The 17,072-nt window shown below is 44.4% G+C and overlaps 1 protein-coding gene across 1 annotated transcript in view; it reads right to left on the bottom strand.

The window, feature by feature from the left end:
- Positions 1-11,562, bottom strand: part of SP4 (Sp4 transcription factor) — a 29,933-nt gene extending 18,371 nt beyond the window's left edge. Inside the window, exons 1-3 of the mRNA XM_033059344.2 lie at positions 11,359-11,562; positions 10,584-10,684; positions 8,542-10,090 (exon numbers count right to left, since the gene is read on the bottom strand). Of these exons, the coding sequence (XP_032915235.1) occupies positions 8,542-10,090; positions 10,584-10,684; positions 11,359-11,365 (1,657 nt within the window). The 5' untranslated portion in view covers positions 11,366-11,562. The remainder of the gene's footprint in view (positions 1-8,541; positions 10,091-10,583; positions 10,685-11,358) is intronic.
- Positions 11,563-17,072: the final 5,510 nt, after the last annotated feature.

Here is a 17,072-nt window from a genome sequence, read left to right as displayed (position 1 = left end):
AAAGTTGGTACTTGAAATGCTTCCCCCTTCCCACTTTATTTTAGAAGTAATGATGAAGTCGTGCCTTGCTACTCACAGGTTAGGCAAAAAAGACTAGTTTTACTGAGGCACATTTACCAGGTTATTCTCCATTGGCAATTTATCTGAACAGGCATATTGCACGTTCCTTAGGCATCAAGTTCAGAACTGGTACATTGACACTTACTTTATGCTACCATCACCATGGCAAATGTTTGTTTCCAACTGCAGTTTGTTGTCAAACTGTTTCTGCCACTGTATTGAATTCCAGTTTAAGAAAATACCATATAACAAAAGCAATTTTGTCATTAGGAGGCTAAATGCTCCTCCTGTAATTACAGTAATTTCACTATTACAAGCCGCACCTGATTATAAGCTGCAGCTCCGTGTGTCAGCAGCGTTTAGGTCTTTGTCGTAAATAAGCCGCACTGGATTGTAAGCCGCACTTTCATTCACAGCGAGGACCCACGTGCAACTTTCACAAAGTTGCCAGTTAGTAACAGAATCGGGGATCATGGGGTTTACTGGCTTGGCCCTGCTCAGGGTGGCCGCCAGGGAGTGGCCCCAGCCCCACTCGCTGCTGCCACTGGGAAGCAGGGGAGCGGCGTGCCCAGCCGGTGCCACCGGGAGGAGGGAGAGGGGCGTCCCTGGCCACTGCCGGGCAGGCTCTGGCTCAGCTCGAGGCTGCTGCTGGCTCGGACTTCCAGGTTGGGAAATTTCCAAAATTTGTTCACATATTGGCCACTCCTGAATGTAAACCGCACTTCCGGTTTGGGAGCAAAATTTTAGTCAAAATGGTGCGGCTTATAATCGTGAAATTACTGTACTTTGAAACATTTGAAAAGGATGCCAGTACTATAATATTTAAAACACTGTGGTTCTTCAACAACTCTCAGCTCAAGGCAGCCTGTGAACAGTTGTGATCTTTCGTGACTCTGGAAAAAGTATGCTACATTTCTATACTCCTCCCATCTACACTCTCAGAATGCCAAGTCACATACCATTTAGTAAAAAAATCAAGACAGACTCCTTTTCTCCGTTTTTTTGCTTGTTTGTTTGCTTTTTTAGTAGAGCTCAGTACTTTGTACTTATCTTTTTACTACAGATTCCACAACTCACAGCTTGTTTCTTTCAGGATGTTTGCTGCATCTTGCTTGTCAATGAACATTCAGGAAAACACTGCATGTTATTTTTAAAAAAAGAAATAATGCAACCCTTATCCTTCAGCTTCTTTGTCTTCCTCCTTTGGTGTTCATATTTGCCAGTCTTCTTGCATGTAATGCGGCTATTTTAAACTTTTTTCACCTTCTTACCACCTACAGGAATCCCATCTTGCTTAGCTACACCACTCTCTGTTTCTAGACATAATCACTATTACATTAACAGGAGAGGAGCCCCACAGGATATGTTATCACAAAAATGCATTTTCGTTCGTTCAGCAATGTAAGTGCAATATTCCAGGAAGCTTAAACACCTTCCTCTCCCTCAAAATCTAGCATATGTAATAGAGAATAGAAGACCCAATATGATGAAGATTAATCAGGTATTTTAAGTTTTCATAACAGAAGAACTTCAGAACTTTAAATAAAAACATGTCTCATGCAACAATTAAAACACAATATATTGCAGCCAAATATTGAATACATAAAAAAATTAGACTCAGAAAAGACAAATTCAGAGAAAAGAAATCCATCAAGAACTATTAAACTCCTTTTTAAAAAAATTTCCCCTTTTGGCTCAGGAATATGCAGATGACTGAATGAGGGAAGAGAATCTGAGCACTGCTCTCGTATGCATCACCTGCAGTCAGCATGAGACAGGCTCAGAAAAACTTTTGATTCTTACATTCATAGAACCATAGAATGTTTTGGGTCACAAAACATTTTTAAACATCTTTAAAGATCATGTAGTTCTGATCCCCCTGCCATGAGTAGGGACATCTTCACTAGATCACATTGCTCAAAGACCTACCCAACTTCACCTTGAACACTTCTAGGGATGGGGCATCTACAACCTCTCTGTAAAACCCGTTCCGGTGCCTCATCATCCTCAGAGTAAAGCGTATCTTCCTCAATCTAAACCTACACTTTTTCAGCTTAAAACTGCTGTCTCTTGTGCTGTTACTGTGGGCAAGTCTTGGTAAAAAGTCTATCTTTCTGACAAGATCCCATTGTATATCTGGGAGGCTCCCAGAGCTTTATTTTCACCAGTTTGAACAACCTCAACTCTCTCAACCTGTCTTCATACAAGATGTGTTTCAACTCTCTGATTATCTTCATGGCCCTCTTCTGTACCAGCTCTAACAGCTCCTGGGCTGCAAGTGTACATTGCCAGTGCATATCCTATTTTTCATTTACTAATAACCCCCAAGTCTTTCTGCACAGAGCTGCTCTCAAACCATTACTTCAACACACCAACTACAATGAGATTAGGGATAAGCCCCCCACAGGTGCAGGACCTTTCACCCAGCCTTGCTGAAATAAAATGAGGTTCACATTGGCCCACTTCTCAAGCCTGCCAAGACCCTCTGCATGGTATCCTTTTCCTCAAGTGCATCAACTGCACCACTCATTCTGGTGCCATCTACAAATCTGCCAAGTGTGTACACGATCCCACAACATCATTAGTAAAGATACTGACAGTACTGGTCACAGCACGGGCCCCTGAGGGACATCACTGATTACTGATCTACATTTGGAGATTGAACCATTGATGGCAACTCTGAATGTGGCCATCCAGCCACTTCCCTGTCATCCATAAAATCCATATCTCTCCAAGGCTACTGTGAGGGACTATGTCAAAAACCCTTACATAAGTCATGGCAGATGATGTAGATTATATCAGCAGCTCTTCCTTTACCTACTGATACTCCTTTACCTACTGTCACTCCATCACAGAAGGCCACTGGATTTCAGGCGCCATCTGCCCTCTGTGAAGCAATGTTTGGTGTACATTCGGGACAACATGTTGGCTGTCTCTAACCACCTCTGCAACCATGTGCCTGGACATGGTTGGCAGGAGGTTGTTCCATGATCATACCAGACACAGAAATGAGACTGACTGATTGATAGTTCTCAGGGGCCTACTTATTACTACCTTTTAAAAAATCAGCGTGATGTTTCCTTTTTTTCCAGTCACTGAGTGACATACAGGTAATCTAATCCATTTTTTTCCTGTTTAAAGAATTGAGTGGGTAGAATGCTTCAAAGTCCTCACCAAACTTTGACCCAGAATGACAGTCACGTCTAAACAATATACTGAGTCTTTGAACTGCAAGTCCTAAAACTAGTGACTGTCACACAAGAAGAGTTAATAAAGAGGGAAAGAGAAAGCCTCGAAGATAGGCTGAAGCTGGATGCGGACAAGTGGGAAAATGCACAAGAAATTAGGAGACCTCAAGATACTGACAAATTGCTAATCACAGTGATGTGAAAGTATCTGACCAAAGACAGAAATGCCTTAGTAGCTTACATTACTACAGAGTAAGAATGGCAAGACTCATTACATTTTAAAGTACCCCAATAAGACCACATGGCACTGGATTTCACAGTCATTAAGAACTATTTTGGAGCCCATCGCACACCCCTACAAAAGACTTACAACTATACAGCTTTACTATTGCCAGGCAACAGACTGTTCCACTGAACAGAAGTCATTGCTCCAGGTTATTTTGGGTGGATGAACTCCAAATTCCCCATAATACAGACCATGTCACTGCTCATCTTCAAGAAAAAGGCTTGAACTTGTGTTGCAAGGTGATAGAATCTGATGACTTTTGCTTAAAACAAGTAAAAACTCAAATAATATACAAATAATACAAACAGTATTTTTCACTGTTTTAAAATGATCTAATTCACTTTTGTGTGGGGTAAACACCTCCATCATTATGTAACAAAATTACTCTAAGATTTATAATTAAGGTAGATATGAGTTTGATCTATTACTTTGTTTGCTCATATAAAAGAGGGATTTTTTTTCTGAGACAAAAAACAAACGAAAATCCCCCCAAAACCAGAAAACCCCACAAAAAACCCACCAAAAAAAAAAAACAACCCACCAAAATCAACCAACCAGACAAAACACAAAACAACAGCCTACTGAAAGGAAACAATTTTACAAACTGCATATTTTTCTTAGAATCAACTAGTACTAAAATCAGTTTCTTTCACATAGTCCCTTACATTGCCAATTAAAAAATCTAGACAAAATGAAGGACCTGAAAATAAGCTTAAAAAAGGCAAAAGATACCTTATTTTATTTTTAAAAGGAGCTGGGGACTTTGAATCCCTCGAACTTGCATCTGCAACTCTCACAGCAGAAGCCTTGAAAAAAGGCAAGGATACTTTACAGTAACTGCTTTTCCCTAAGACCACAGGGGCTAAATTCAGGAAGTTGCCACCTGTAACACTCCAGGCTATCTCATTCTACAGGGACCCATGTGCAAAACAACAACTGACAGAGCAGAGAAGAAATACTTAGTGCACAACTAGCTTGGTAAAAGGCTATGACAGGTACTGATCTCATAGCAAAGCAGGTATGAATGTTCAAGCAACCACAGAGGTTTTTATGTAGCCTGCTGTTTGTCTACCTCTTAATTAAACAACTGTTTAAAGACCTGGTTTTAACAATCAGAAACTTAACGGAACAAGAAGATTAAAATTTCCTTCTGTACATTTAATTATGCCTTTGACTGACACTTTGTACACCTTAATAAAATTTCATGGAATCACATATTGGTGCAGACTTTAAGAGACCTCCGGAGAGCATCTGATCCCACCTACAGCAAGTTATCCAGGACCATGTCCACACAGTTTCTGAGTATCTCCCAAGATGCAGAGTCTGCAACTTCTCTAGACAACCTCTGACAGTAATCAGTTGCTCTCACAGTAAAAAATTTATTTTCATCATTGACATAGAAATTTTCCCTCAGGCCAGAAAAGGAAAGAATGTGAGAACTACTCTGCTTTGCCTGGCTTTTTGACCACATGCAACATATAACCCTAATTATAGTACTTACCAGAATCAGTTTTTGAACTTTTACCAGAAAAACACAACAAAAAACCCCAAACACACTTATGCATCTTGCTAGGTTTACAGTAGACTCTCAGAAACAAAGGTATGAAAGGTGGACCAAAATATAATATTTACCAGAAGATTTTAATGTTTTTCTTCCCAATGTGTATTTTTTCTCTTTTGGAATTTAGAATTCCTTTGACAAAACAACAATAAAAAAAAACCTAACAAAAAGCACAAGTCCCCCAGTTTCTCAAAATTTTCTATAAATTAATAATTTTTTATAATTCCAAACTATTTTTCTGCTTTATGATTTCATTTACTACTAAAAAACTAAAGAAAAAAGTTCTTAAAAATCTCACAGTGGAAAAAACTAGGAAAACCACTGTTCATGAAACAGAAATATGACACAAATACAAAAACAGTGATTTATTATGATTTTTTTATTGTGATTTTAAAAGTTTTTTCCTAGAAACTCAGCTGGCTTGATTAAGGGGTTTGATTGAAGGACAAAGTAACTTCTTTTCCCTAACAAAGTTAGAACACTTGAATCAATGCGTGGGATGAGTTCTTCAGCCTTCTCCTTAAAATTTTGGGAGATGGGCATCCTCCATACAGGTCATTTCTAACACCTATTTCTACTGCTCATTTGTGGTGAATGATCTACTTGTGGAGAGTTCAGCTCATTTTCAACACACTTCACACTGGCAAGCTCAGGTACTGCAGAAAAGAAATACCAGTCTGCAGATATTGAGGTAGCTGAGTTGTTTGTTTTTCGAAAGGTTTCCTGTAATGATGCCTGGGAATAACAAAAAAAACCAACATTTCAAATAAAAACCAGCAAACCTGAGGAATTAACAGCCCTGATCAAGTTAGCTTATTCTATTTAGGTGGCAAGCAAAGTTTAGATCTTAGCAAGTTTGCAATTTTCTATTCCATAACCATTCTTTCCTTGCAATCTTAATACAGTACTAGGGACTGCACATCATGTTCTTCACTTTCCATTTTACCATGTTTCCCATTCCCACACTGTGGAATCGGGAAGTTTCATCAAACAGAAGCAGAGATAAGTAAGAGAAGGAAATTACAACTAATCTGCTGCATTCACAAAGCTTGTTCTTTCTCCTAAACGTCAAGTCCTGGGTGAGAAACAGAACCTTATTGACAAAGGGAAGGAAAAAATGTCAGAATACTTACAGAGGTGGAGCACCTCTTCCATGGGAAAAGTCTCACAAAAATGGGGTTGTTCAGTCTGAACAAAAGAAGGCTCTGGGGAGACCTTATAGCACCTTCCAATACCTAAAGGGTCTACAAGAGACTTGAAGAGGAACTCTCTACAAGGGCATGTAGTGATAGGACCACGAGGAATGGCTTTAATATGAAAGAGGGTAGGTGTAGATTAGGCATAAGAAAGAGGGTTTTTTACAATGAGGGTGGCAAAATAGTGGAACAGATTGCCCAGAGAGGTGCTGGACGCCCCATCCCTGGAAACATTCAAAGCCAGGTTGGATGAGACTCTGAGCAACCTGATCTAGTTGAAGATGTCCCTGACCATTGCAAAGGGGTTGAACTACATGACCTTTAAAGGTTCCTTTCAATCCAAACAATTCTATGTTTCTACGATTCACTGCTGCCAAAAAAATATGGAAACAGCTCTAAGGCCTACCGGGAGCAGGGCAGGATAGAGTGGGCACAATGAAGAAGAATTCAATGGTCACCATACGTAGTCTAGTTAACAGACAAACACTGACTAAGGCTTGGCTTGTCCAGGACCATACTTGTGATTCATTGCTCTTTTTTCATGCTCAAGTTACCAATCCCTTTATCTTCCAAAAGACATCATATACAAGCACAGGTAGCCAATAAAGATCATATTCAGAATCTCCTGTTCTAATACCTTCTAGTGTGTACTGAACAGTAGTACACCATTAGTAAGCAGAGAAAAAACCTACATGCAGAAAGGTTATCTAGCACCCCCAAATCTAGGCTGTTCCCAAAGCAGGCTTCCTGCAGAGTCCCCTACCAAAGCAGAGACTTCTGTCTATGAAACCCTTCAACCAGCATCTTTCCATTAAGAAACAATGTGTTCCAAGGTAAACAGGACTGCAGCTGCTCAGCTACAGCTAACCAAAACTTCACTTTGAACCATTACAGCTAAACACAAGGTCAAGATTTTAATTCTCATTACCCAGATGTTTAGCACATCAAACTCAGCTTAGTATTTCAACATCGCATTCCATGCTGAGAAGTACCATAGCAGACAAAATTCTCCCAATAGCAAATTTCTTACTACTAAACTATGTCAGTAGTTATGTCTCCTCAAAAGACTTTCAATTAAAGAGAACAATCTTCTGCCCAGTTAAACTTTTGTCATCTTAGCATATGATTATTAAAAAAACAAACCATGTAAGAGTCAATATGATACTAATGTTCGCTTATGCAGATTGGACAGCAGTTAAACATGATGTGTTTTTAATAGTAAAAAAAACCTCTGCCTGTAGTCAGGCTGTTGTTGAAAAGAGTTTATTGTACTACCACAATAGAAGACTTTTACTTCTATGACATAAACCCAAGCTTAGGCAAGTAGTTATCAGGCTGACAAAGCTAACTCCTACCTAAATCAAGTTTTATCTGAAACATCAGAAATTGGCAAATTTTACATAAAGAGTTATCTTTGTGGGACACTGCAGAGACATTGTAGAGTTTACAGTAAAACTAAAGGTCAGTTATCCAGCCTAGAGCCTTTTATTAGCTCCTTTCCCAACTATTAGACCAGCATAACCAAAAAGGTATTTCACAGTACATATCAAAAGTTCAGCAGCAAGTACTGAAGTAGAGTCACCAGTTGGTTTTATCTTTTTATTTTAAACCAAATCACAGAAACTATGTGCAAGCACACTTTATTCCACTCAATCTCTTTGCAGAACTCAAACTTCTAAGGGAACAACTTTACGAACCAGTGCAGAATGCAACGAGTAGTTCCATATGAATGATGCCAGGACAAGGTATCCCAGCTCCTATATTGTCAGTTCTCATTCTTCAACCCCCCAAAGGAGATTAAGAACACTGCCTGGCTGGAAAAAGCTTTTTCGTGTTGTTTTTCAAACACATCAAAGCTCCAGCAGTAAAGTCTCGTTCATTTCTGGAGCCTACATGTCTCTAGTAAGATGGAGGACAAAAATATTAAAGTACAGTTTATCAAATACAAACAGCTCCATTTCAACTGACTGATAATATTAATTCAATGTTTAGCAAAAATGTCAGCTACTTTAAGATCTGAATTTTAGTGACAAGTGTAAGATTATTTCCTCACAGTTAAGGGTTTAACATTCATTACAGAAAATTCTGAAGAAAGAGTGTTAGTGTAAAATCATCTGGTATGCTTGTAATAGTAAAAAAAAAAAAACAAACAACAAAACAACCAAACCAAAGCCACAAACAACCACCACAAACAAAACAAAAAAACCCCTACAAACAAGCATAACCCTAAAACTTTGTCAGATCACTCACCTGCAACGCTGGTAATGGTAACAGGAACTCCTTGAACTTGAACACCTGCAGCACTCAGGTTGGCAACACTTACTGTTTGAAGATTAGGTACTGAAGCAAGCTGGGCAGCATTCAGAGTGATGGGGGTACCAGCAACAGCCACTGGAGCAATTTGGGCAATGGTTGTGCCACCACTTGAAGACACAGGGGTAATGGTTAGCTGTTGGGGTAACCCAGTATTTTGAACTTGCAGATTGGAAAGGCTTTGCAGATTCTGAACCTGCACAGTTTGCCAGCTGATCTGTCCTGATGGTGTTAAAGTTGGAGCCCTGATGAGCACCTGAGTTGGGCTCACTGCCTGCAGCTGAACATTCTGCAAAGGCTGCTGCTGGATGGTCTGTATAGTCTGCCCTGACTGGAGCTGAAATGACTGTGGAGGAATGGCCTGAATAATCTGCTGTTGAGGCTGCTGGATCTGTATCTGCTGCAGAATAGGCTGACCTACAATCTGGACCTGTTGAAGGGAACCTGACTGATCCTGAACGTTCTGTAGTCCATTGGACTGAAGCTGACTAGAGCTCTGGGCTTCGGAGTCTGTAGCAGTTGTTTGAGGTTCTTCAGTCGCCTGCTCTGAACTGCTGCCTGCTGTGCTTGTGAATTGGCCTGTTTCTGCAGAGCTTACCAGTGTGTCACTGCTAGTCAGGGATGTCGAGGCAGTGGTTGTAGCTGTGGAAGATGAGGAAGGAGACTCTGGCATGGTACTACCAGAAGCAGAAGTGACAGGCGTAGATGCCAGCTGATTTCCATTGGAAACGCCACTCTCAGTAGACTGCCCAACTTGCCCTGAACTTCCTCCAGTGGCAACGTTGTTAATCACAGGCAAAGCCAGGGTTACCCCACCAATGTTTATAGGTAGCGTTGTAACAACTTGCGCCTGAGTACCAGGAATAGTTTGCAGTTGCAGTGGTATGGAAACACCAGGCCTAATTTGGACTGGAACTGTCTGATTTGCCAGATTTTGAGCAATAACATTTCCTGAAGCTGTCCTGTTTGCAGTTGTGAGGATAGCTTGATTATTCCCTGCAGGAATAAGCTGAATTTGACCCTGTATGTCCTGTAGACCAGTAGCGCTGGATGGATTGATTTGACCTTCCGTTGTCTGAATCTGTGGAATCACTTGGTACTGAACACTACCGCTTGGGTTCTGTACTTGAATGACTTGGAATTGTCCAGGGGTCGTTGTAGAAGAATTGCCTGATTTGGTTTTTGTAGGAGATGCACTTCCATTGTTACTGCTGGAGGGACTTGCTGCACTTGAGGCAACAGAAGATCCTTGTTGAGGAACATTATTTTCTTTTGAAGCAGAAGGAGTAGCGGCAACGAGCTGCCAAGCATTTCCAGCAAGCTGAGTTGTTACCAACTCCAACTGCTGTGGCTGATTCTGAAGCTGCACCAAACCTTGATTTGGGTCTATAATAATCTGCTGCTGTCCAGTTCCTTGATTCTCACCAGGAGTTCCTATTTTGCTGCAAGTGGCTGCTAGCAAAGCAAGAGGTGAAGGCTGGGAATCCTATCCATAAAAAGAGAAAACAGAAAGAATTCAGGAGAAGAGTGTAAGTATGAACATCAAAAGTCAGCATTAAGGCACAGGAAGCCAAATGAAAAAAAAAAAAAAGGTGCTTCTGCATAGAGACCAATGATACAGCTCTGAATAAGGAAGTATGAATTGCTGTAAATAATCTTTAAATATAGTGTTCCTAAAAGTCCCTAATTATCAATAATTATATGACAGCTAAGACCTCAACTGCATCATCACTTCAGTCTTTCCTCCACCCAAAAATAAAGAAAATAATGTTAAAATGTTTCTATTACATGGAAAGCAGCTGATCACTGCAAAATGCAATCAAACAAACATGTCCAGGCAGTAAAAACATTGCACCCAACCAGCTGTGTTTCATCTAACCCAAAGAAAGATGCCCTGAGCAGGAAATGCTGTTAGCTGAACATTTCATTTAAAATGCTAATAGTTTGGGCACTTCCCTATTTGAGTGTGTGTTCTTTACCTGTGAGCCTCCAGTTTTTCCTTTTTTATTATTATTGTTGTTATTCTCTGCCTCGGGAGATTTCTCTCCCTCTGTGGGCATAGTTTCCTCCTTCTTTTGATCTGCAAAAATATCAAGTGTAACAGGTTAATTATTCACCTTCATTTATACAATAAGAAAACCTACGAGCATATCCTTTTCGGTTCCCAGCTCGTCGCTTCTGCCTCTTCATAAAAACAACAGTACAAATCATTATTACAAAAGAACGAGTCCTAAGAAACGTGGTTTGAAACCCAACCCATGGGGGCTGGAGAGTTAACACCCAGAAAGGGGAGGTTTGGTTTCCTCTCCCAGAGACAGCAGGAAAAAACCACCCACAACCCTCCTCCTCCTCCTGCCCCCTAAAGCATCGACGGCCACTGAGTGGCCGCCGATGCTTTAGGGGGCAGGAGGAGGGTTGTGCATGGGAGGGAAAGAGGGAGGAAAAGAGGAATGAAGGAGGGAAGGATGTGCACAGGAGGGAGGGCTAGCGAAGAAAGGGGGAATGGAGGAGGGAGGTACGGAGGAGGCAAGCCGGAGGGGCAGGCAGGAGAGGAAGAGAAGAAAGGGGGCATAAGAGGAAGCAGCACGGATGGGCGGAGGGGCAGAGAGAGAAGAACGGGGTAAGAAGGGGGAGAACAGAGGGAAGAAAAGGGGGAACCCGGGAGGGCGGGATAGAGGGGGGATGAAGGGTGGAGGGAGGAGCGGAGGGAGGGAGGGGTGTGCACAGGAGGGAGAGAGGGAGGGGGTTACATACCGCTCATCCCGCATTAATGCCCCGCTGAGGCGCCGCTCTAGGGGGGAGGAGAAGGAGGAGGAGGAGGCGGAGGGTGGGGTGGGGGTAGCGGGGAGAAGGCCGGTCGCAGCCGGAGCTGGGAGGAGCGGGACGGCCTATTTTTCCACGAATGGCCGCCGCTGGGCTGTGGCGTAGCTGCCTCTCTCTCCGCCCGCCGCTGCCGCCGGCCTCAGCCCGCCGCCTTGAGTGACAGTCGGGGCCCGGGGTGGGCGGCGCGGGGGCGGGGCCCGCCGGGGCCCCGACGACGCCCACTGAGCAGGAAACCGAGCCCAGCCGCCGGCCCCTCGGTCGCCCCGCTCCGCCTCAGCCCGGCTCCCCACGCCGCAGGCACAGGGGGCGGGCCGGGGGCGGGCCGCGGCCCAGGGCCCTCGGCCTCCTCCTCCTCCTCCTCCTCCTCCTCCCGGTCCTCTGCCCGTCCGCGCCGCGCGGGAGGGGGCGTGGCCGCCGAGGCGCGCGCGCTCCGCGGGGGCGGGGGCGTGCGGGCGGCCCGGGCTTCCGCGCTCGCGCCTCTCGCTTGACAGCGCCGGGCGGAGGGGCGGGCGGGGGCGGAGCCTGGGGCGGGGCGGGGCCCGGCCGAGCCCTCAGCCCCGGGTCCCGCCGCGGCTCGGGCCGATGATGGACGGCGCGCGCGCCCCGGTCGCCAGCGAATCCGGCGCGGGGGCGGGCGGGGCCGCGCGCGGGCGCCGGCCAACCCGGTGGCGCCCGCCCGCCTCGCGCGCTCGTAACTGACAGCGCGCGGGAAGCCCCCGAGCCGCCGCTTCCACTGAGGTGCGGCCGCCGCTCCCGCTTCCTCGGCTGTCCGGGGAGCGGGGAGGACACATCCCTGCGGCTTCCATTGGGAAGCCAGCGCCTATTCGCTCTGCCGCCGCTGTGCTCCTTTGTAAGAGCCTCCCGCGCCAGCCCTCTGCCTGCGGGCGGGGGAAGGGCGGCTCGGGGATGGCGTCCACACCTGCTGCGTGGAGGCGGGAACTGCTTCCTCCCTCCCCATTGGCTCGGCCGCAGCGGCGGGCACGCGCGGCACGCCGGGATGTGTAGTTCCGGGCGGGCGGTGGCGAGGAGCGCGCATGCGTGGCGGCGGTGCCCGGCAGGTGCTTTCGGGGCGCGTCAGCCCCGAGCCGTCCGCCCTCAGCCTTGCTGCAGTCACAAAGCGGAGTCAGTCCCCGGCATGCTGTGCTCCGCTAGGCTGGTCGTTGTTGGATTAAAACCAGATGAGTTGCCGTGGTGCTGTTGTTTCCCCCCGATGCTTGTGCCGCTGTTCCCTGCGGCTTCGGCCCCGCTCAGCCTGACTGGTGTGGAGCGGTTAGCTGGGCGAGCCGGAGCTGGTCGTGGTTGCTACGTGGTGCAAGATATGGTAGAGCTACAATAACCACCTCCATGGCAAAGCCTGTTGGTCTTACTCACATTTGGAAAAAAAAAAAAAAGTTGCACATGCGCAAATTTTTTTAGTTTAAGTTTTCCATGCTGTGTGCCCAAGTTGTTTGTCAAGTGCAAAATCACCAACCTCCATGACGATTGGTGGCATGGAGCACCTCTTCTACTGTGGAAAGCTGGAGAGATTTGGGTTTTTTCAGCCTGGAAAAGAGAAAGCTTAAGGGTTAACCTTCTCTCAGCCTTCCGGTACCTAAAGGGAGCCTACAAGAAAGATGGAGAGAGCTATTTGCAATAACTATTTGCTGTGATAGCACTGTGGAGGAGCGGCTTCAGTCCGAGATAGACTAGATAGTCCTAGATTCTAGGAAAAAAGATCTTTGCTGTGGAGGGGGTGAGACACTGGAGCTGGTTGCCCAGAGGAGTTGTGGGTGCTCCATCCCTGGAAGTGTTGAAGGCTAGACTGGATGGAGTTCTGAGCAGCCTGGTCTAGTGAATGAGTCTCACATGGCAGAAGGGTTGGAACTAGATGGTCTTTAAGTTCCCTCCCTATGCAGGCCATTCTATGGTTTCTACGATTCTATGATAAGTCAAAAACGAAAGTACCAAAGCAGTTCTTTACCAGCTGTTCAACAGTTTCATCTTTCAAAGGGAGGAAGCCACCCTCACCTCAGTCTCTACTCCAGGCCTCCAACAAACCCTCAGGAAGAGATGGAATCTAGAAATACCATTGTAGAGTAACAAAGTGATTGTTGTAAGCGTGGTACAGGCTGTTTCCAGACATGGTACAGACAGAAAACACGGCTCACAAGTAGAAAATCACAGTACAGAACAGAATGGAGGGACTCACAATGATCATTGAATCCAACTCAAGTGTTACACTGTCATGGCAATGAATGAATGATGTTTGTCCCTATTATGAACATAACACAGCCATGCTCTTAATCTCTGCTCTGTTATGTTGTATTGTAATAGTGAGACATCAGAATAGACCAACTGTTGGGCCAAAGGAACTTCCTTCACAGGAAGTTTTTGAGAAGTTAGGATGTTCATGTGCCAGGCTTTTCTGGGAGTATTTAATTCCACCTCAGTACAGGGCTAGACAGTAGTTTTCTGAACTCTATCACAATTCTGTAGTTCTAAAGATTTGTGCTTTCTAAAGAGACAATTTTCTTATGTGTCAGTCACTGTGGTGTGGCTTTATCCCTAGAGCATTGCTTCATACTTTTGAAAGGCTATCAGTTTACCCACTGTAGAAGTGAAAATTAAAAACTCTGTTCCTGAAATTGGCCCATTTCCTAACAACATTCCAAAGAAAGGTACACAGGAACATAGTTAAGATTGCTTCTTCTGTGTTTTCTATAGTGCAAACATATTTTCACTTCTTGCTTCCCCAAACTGTCCAGCCCAGTTGTTATGAACTGGGATTCTAAGCACATCTCTCTATTGTGCTTTTAGAGAACCTAATTAAAGCTTCCTTCTTTCATCCATGAATTCCCAAAAATGTCTTGAATCCCTGTTCTATCTACATGGCAATTTGTTATTTGTTTCACAGCAACAACAGTTGGGAAGGGATCATGACCCTACAAATGCTGTATTATTTGTGTTCAGAAAAGCAAGTGACAGTAGCTCCCAGTTTACAGCTCAGCTAAATGCCAGTGCCTCCTAGTCAGTGCCAGGGAACAGCAAGGGTAGGGCTTCCCCCTTAGAGAGTCCATTGCCAAGGCAGGGCAGTACCCTCCTGGTCTGGGCACCATCCCTCACATCCGCGCAACTCTGAGGTAGTGACAGGACCTGCTGGTGATCCAGTGGTCATCAGATGAACAGGAGACTGGGCCATCTCCACCACAGGGCCAGGGCTGAGCTCCATGAGAGCTCCAGCCCCTGGACAGTGTGTGGGAGTGTAGGGTCGGGCTGTTCAGAGCATCACAGCTTTCCCATGCACTCAGCTCTGGGAAATAGAATATGGAGAACCTCCTGAAGGAGGGGGCGTATGAAGAACAGGCAAGTGTGCTATCAAGGTCACTGCCCCTTTTTTTTTAGTGAGGGATGGAGGTTTTAAGTTCTATGGAAACTTTTAACTTTTACTGGATTTCCATTGGAGGCTGTAGGTACAGTGCTTTTGAAATATTGGCTCTAGGGTGCAAAGAGTAAAATCTGTCTCAACTCAGCAAGTGGTTGAGCGGCAGATAAAAGATGGTGGTGGTGTAGGTGGTTTCAGTAGGGGCACCATGATTTTAATTTTTTATTTTTGGCATCCATAGTTACTCCTATACCACCTTCTCTTCCCCAAATTCCAAATGACATTCTTGCTCAATTTCTTTCTGCCAGCTTAAGTTTTCTGAATCTGTCCCTTTCAGCATTGTTCCCACATGAATCAGAACTTTCCCTTTGCACCCTGAAACTGGTTGTTCTCTGTGGACATTGAAGTCAGCAGCAGTTACCTGTTGAGTTATATGAAAGAAAAATCAGGTCTGAGGATATATGTCTGTTGGCACGGGAGTCCCAACTGCTAATGAGGATCTATGAAACTAAAATATCAGAAGCAGGAAAAAAAAAAAAAACCTGAATGCTTTCATCACCGCTTTCTTTTAGGCTCAGAAATTTAGAAGTGTGTTGTCACCCAGGAAAAGAGCACAGCATGGAAATGTGTGGGTGAGCAGAGACCCACTGAAATATGAGGTTCCTGGCAAGATGTAGCTCAGGCATAGTATCACATGAGGGTGGCTGGTTTGCACAACAGCCCAAACTAAGAAAATCCACTTAATGCTGAGTCTCTATTGCTTTGTGTCTCTCACAGTGTGTATATATATTTAACTACAAAGAGCTTAGCTCCTTGTTTTTGATACTTTAATTATCCTTTCTCTCTATCCATATGTGCAGTTTTCTGTCTCTCGTTTGTCAGTTCTTCTGTTTTGTTTCTGTTTTCCTAATATTTTCATTTTCTTTTTCTCCAACTTCTTCCTGTGTGAATTTAATTCCCTGGGTCTTGCTTTTCCCGTTATTTTTTGCTGCTTTCTTTCCTTGTTCTAGTAACCACCCATTTCTCCACCTCAAAAATATTCTCTCACCTCATATCCCCACCTGTATTTTCCTTTTATTTTTTTTGTCTCCCTTTTCAAGCTCCCAAACTCTCTTCTTCTTTATCACTTCTGGCTTGCTCTTTAAGCTGTCATTGATTTTTCACCTAACACACTGACTGATATTTTTGAGCCTATTTAGGCATGACTCTAGTGCACAGTGGGGCTTGTAACGCTGAACAGAACAACATCCAAATATCTTTACAAAGGGGAAAAAAAAAAGAGGGGGCGTGAAGGGGGAGGGAAAGACAGCTGTCTGCGTGCTCCAGTTTCATTGGTTCCCTCTCTACTCTCTGCCAGCACTTACATAGGTTTCGTTTGGACAGAGAGACGAGAGGCCAGCAGCTGCAGACAGCAGAGACAGTAATGACATGGTGGCTTCACTAAACTGTAAGTCCAGTGCTAGGGTAGCTTGTATTAGATTAAAAATGCTTCAGCCCTTGGACAGAAGGTGCTGAACCACTGTAAGACCATACTGTTTGACTGGAGCTGGAGGCGGTGGTGAGAATATTTATATAAACATATGAAGGAGTAATTTTTGTCTGTCAGGATTGCATAAGATCAAGTGTCAGATAACCATGTTTTTGAGTGAAGCTTATTTGCCAGCCCAAAGGCTCTTTTGCCAGCTCTTTCATACTCACTTTGTGCTCTTGGTGCTGCTTTGCCATGGAACTCAAATATTTCCCAAGAAACATATGCAGATCTGGGTGCATATTTACTCTTATACTTGTGGTGGTTTTGTTGTAAATTGTCTCAACTCCAACAGCAACTTTGAAGAATTTGGTGATGGAGTAGCGTTACTGATCAGAAAAATCCTGGACCAGAGCCACAGTGGAAATCGTGTACTTGGCAAGCAAGCCCCTTGGGCATTGTTCCACATGATCCCGAGTGAACCAAGCAAGAGGTATTTGACCTACTTGGATTCTGTGGAAAACATCTATTGACAACACCATAGGAACTCAAGCAATGACGTCTTCTGTAGTATCCTCTCTTTGCAAATGCAGCAGCCTGGGGAAACTCAGACAGCACAGGACTGGATTTAGAATCCTGCCTTCAGGAAGACTAGTGGTAAAAATGAATACTTCAGTTCTGATTGCTGTGGTCCTAACTTCTCCAGGCCTGAAAGACAAAGCTTCCCTTCCTTGTACTGCATTCCATTGCACCTGCTTCTCACTCACCTGATGTTCTCCCAGGATTTTCTCATGTCATTACTGTGTTGCAGTTACT

Source organism: Catharus ustulatus, chromosome 1 (assembly GCF_009819885.2).
Source record: "Catharus ustulatus isolate bCatUst1 chromosome 1, bCatUst1.pri.v2, whole genome shotgun sequence".
NCBI classification, from domain to species: domain Eukaryota; kingdom Metazoa; phylum Chordata; class Aves; order Passeriformes; family Turdidae; genus Catharus; species Catharus ustulatus.
This window is presented reverse-complemented; position numbering and strand designations above follow the sequence as displayed.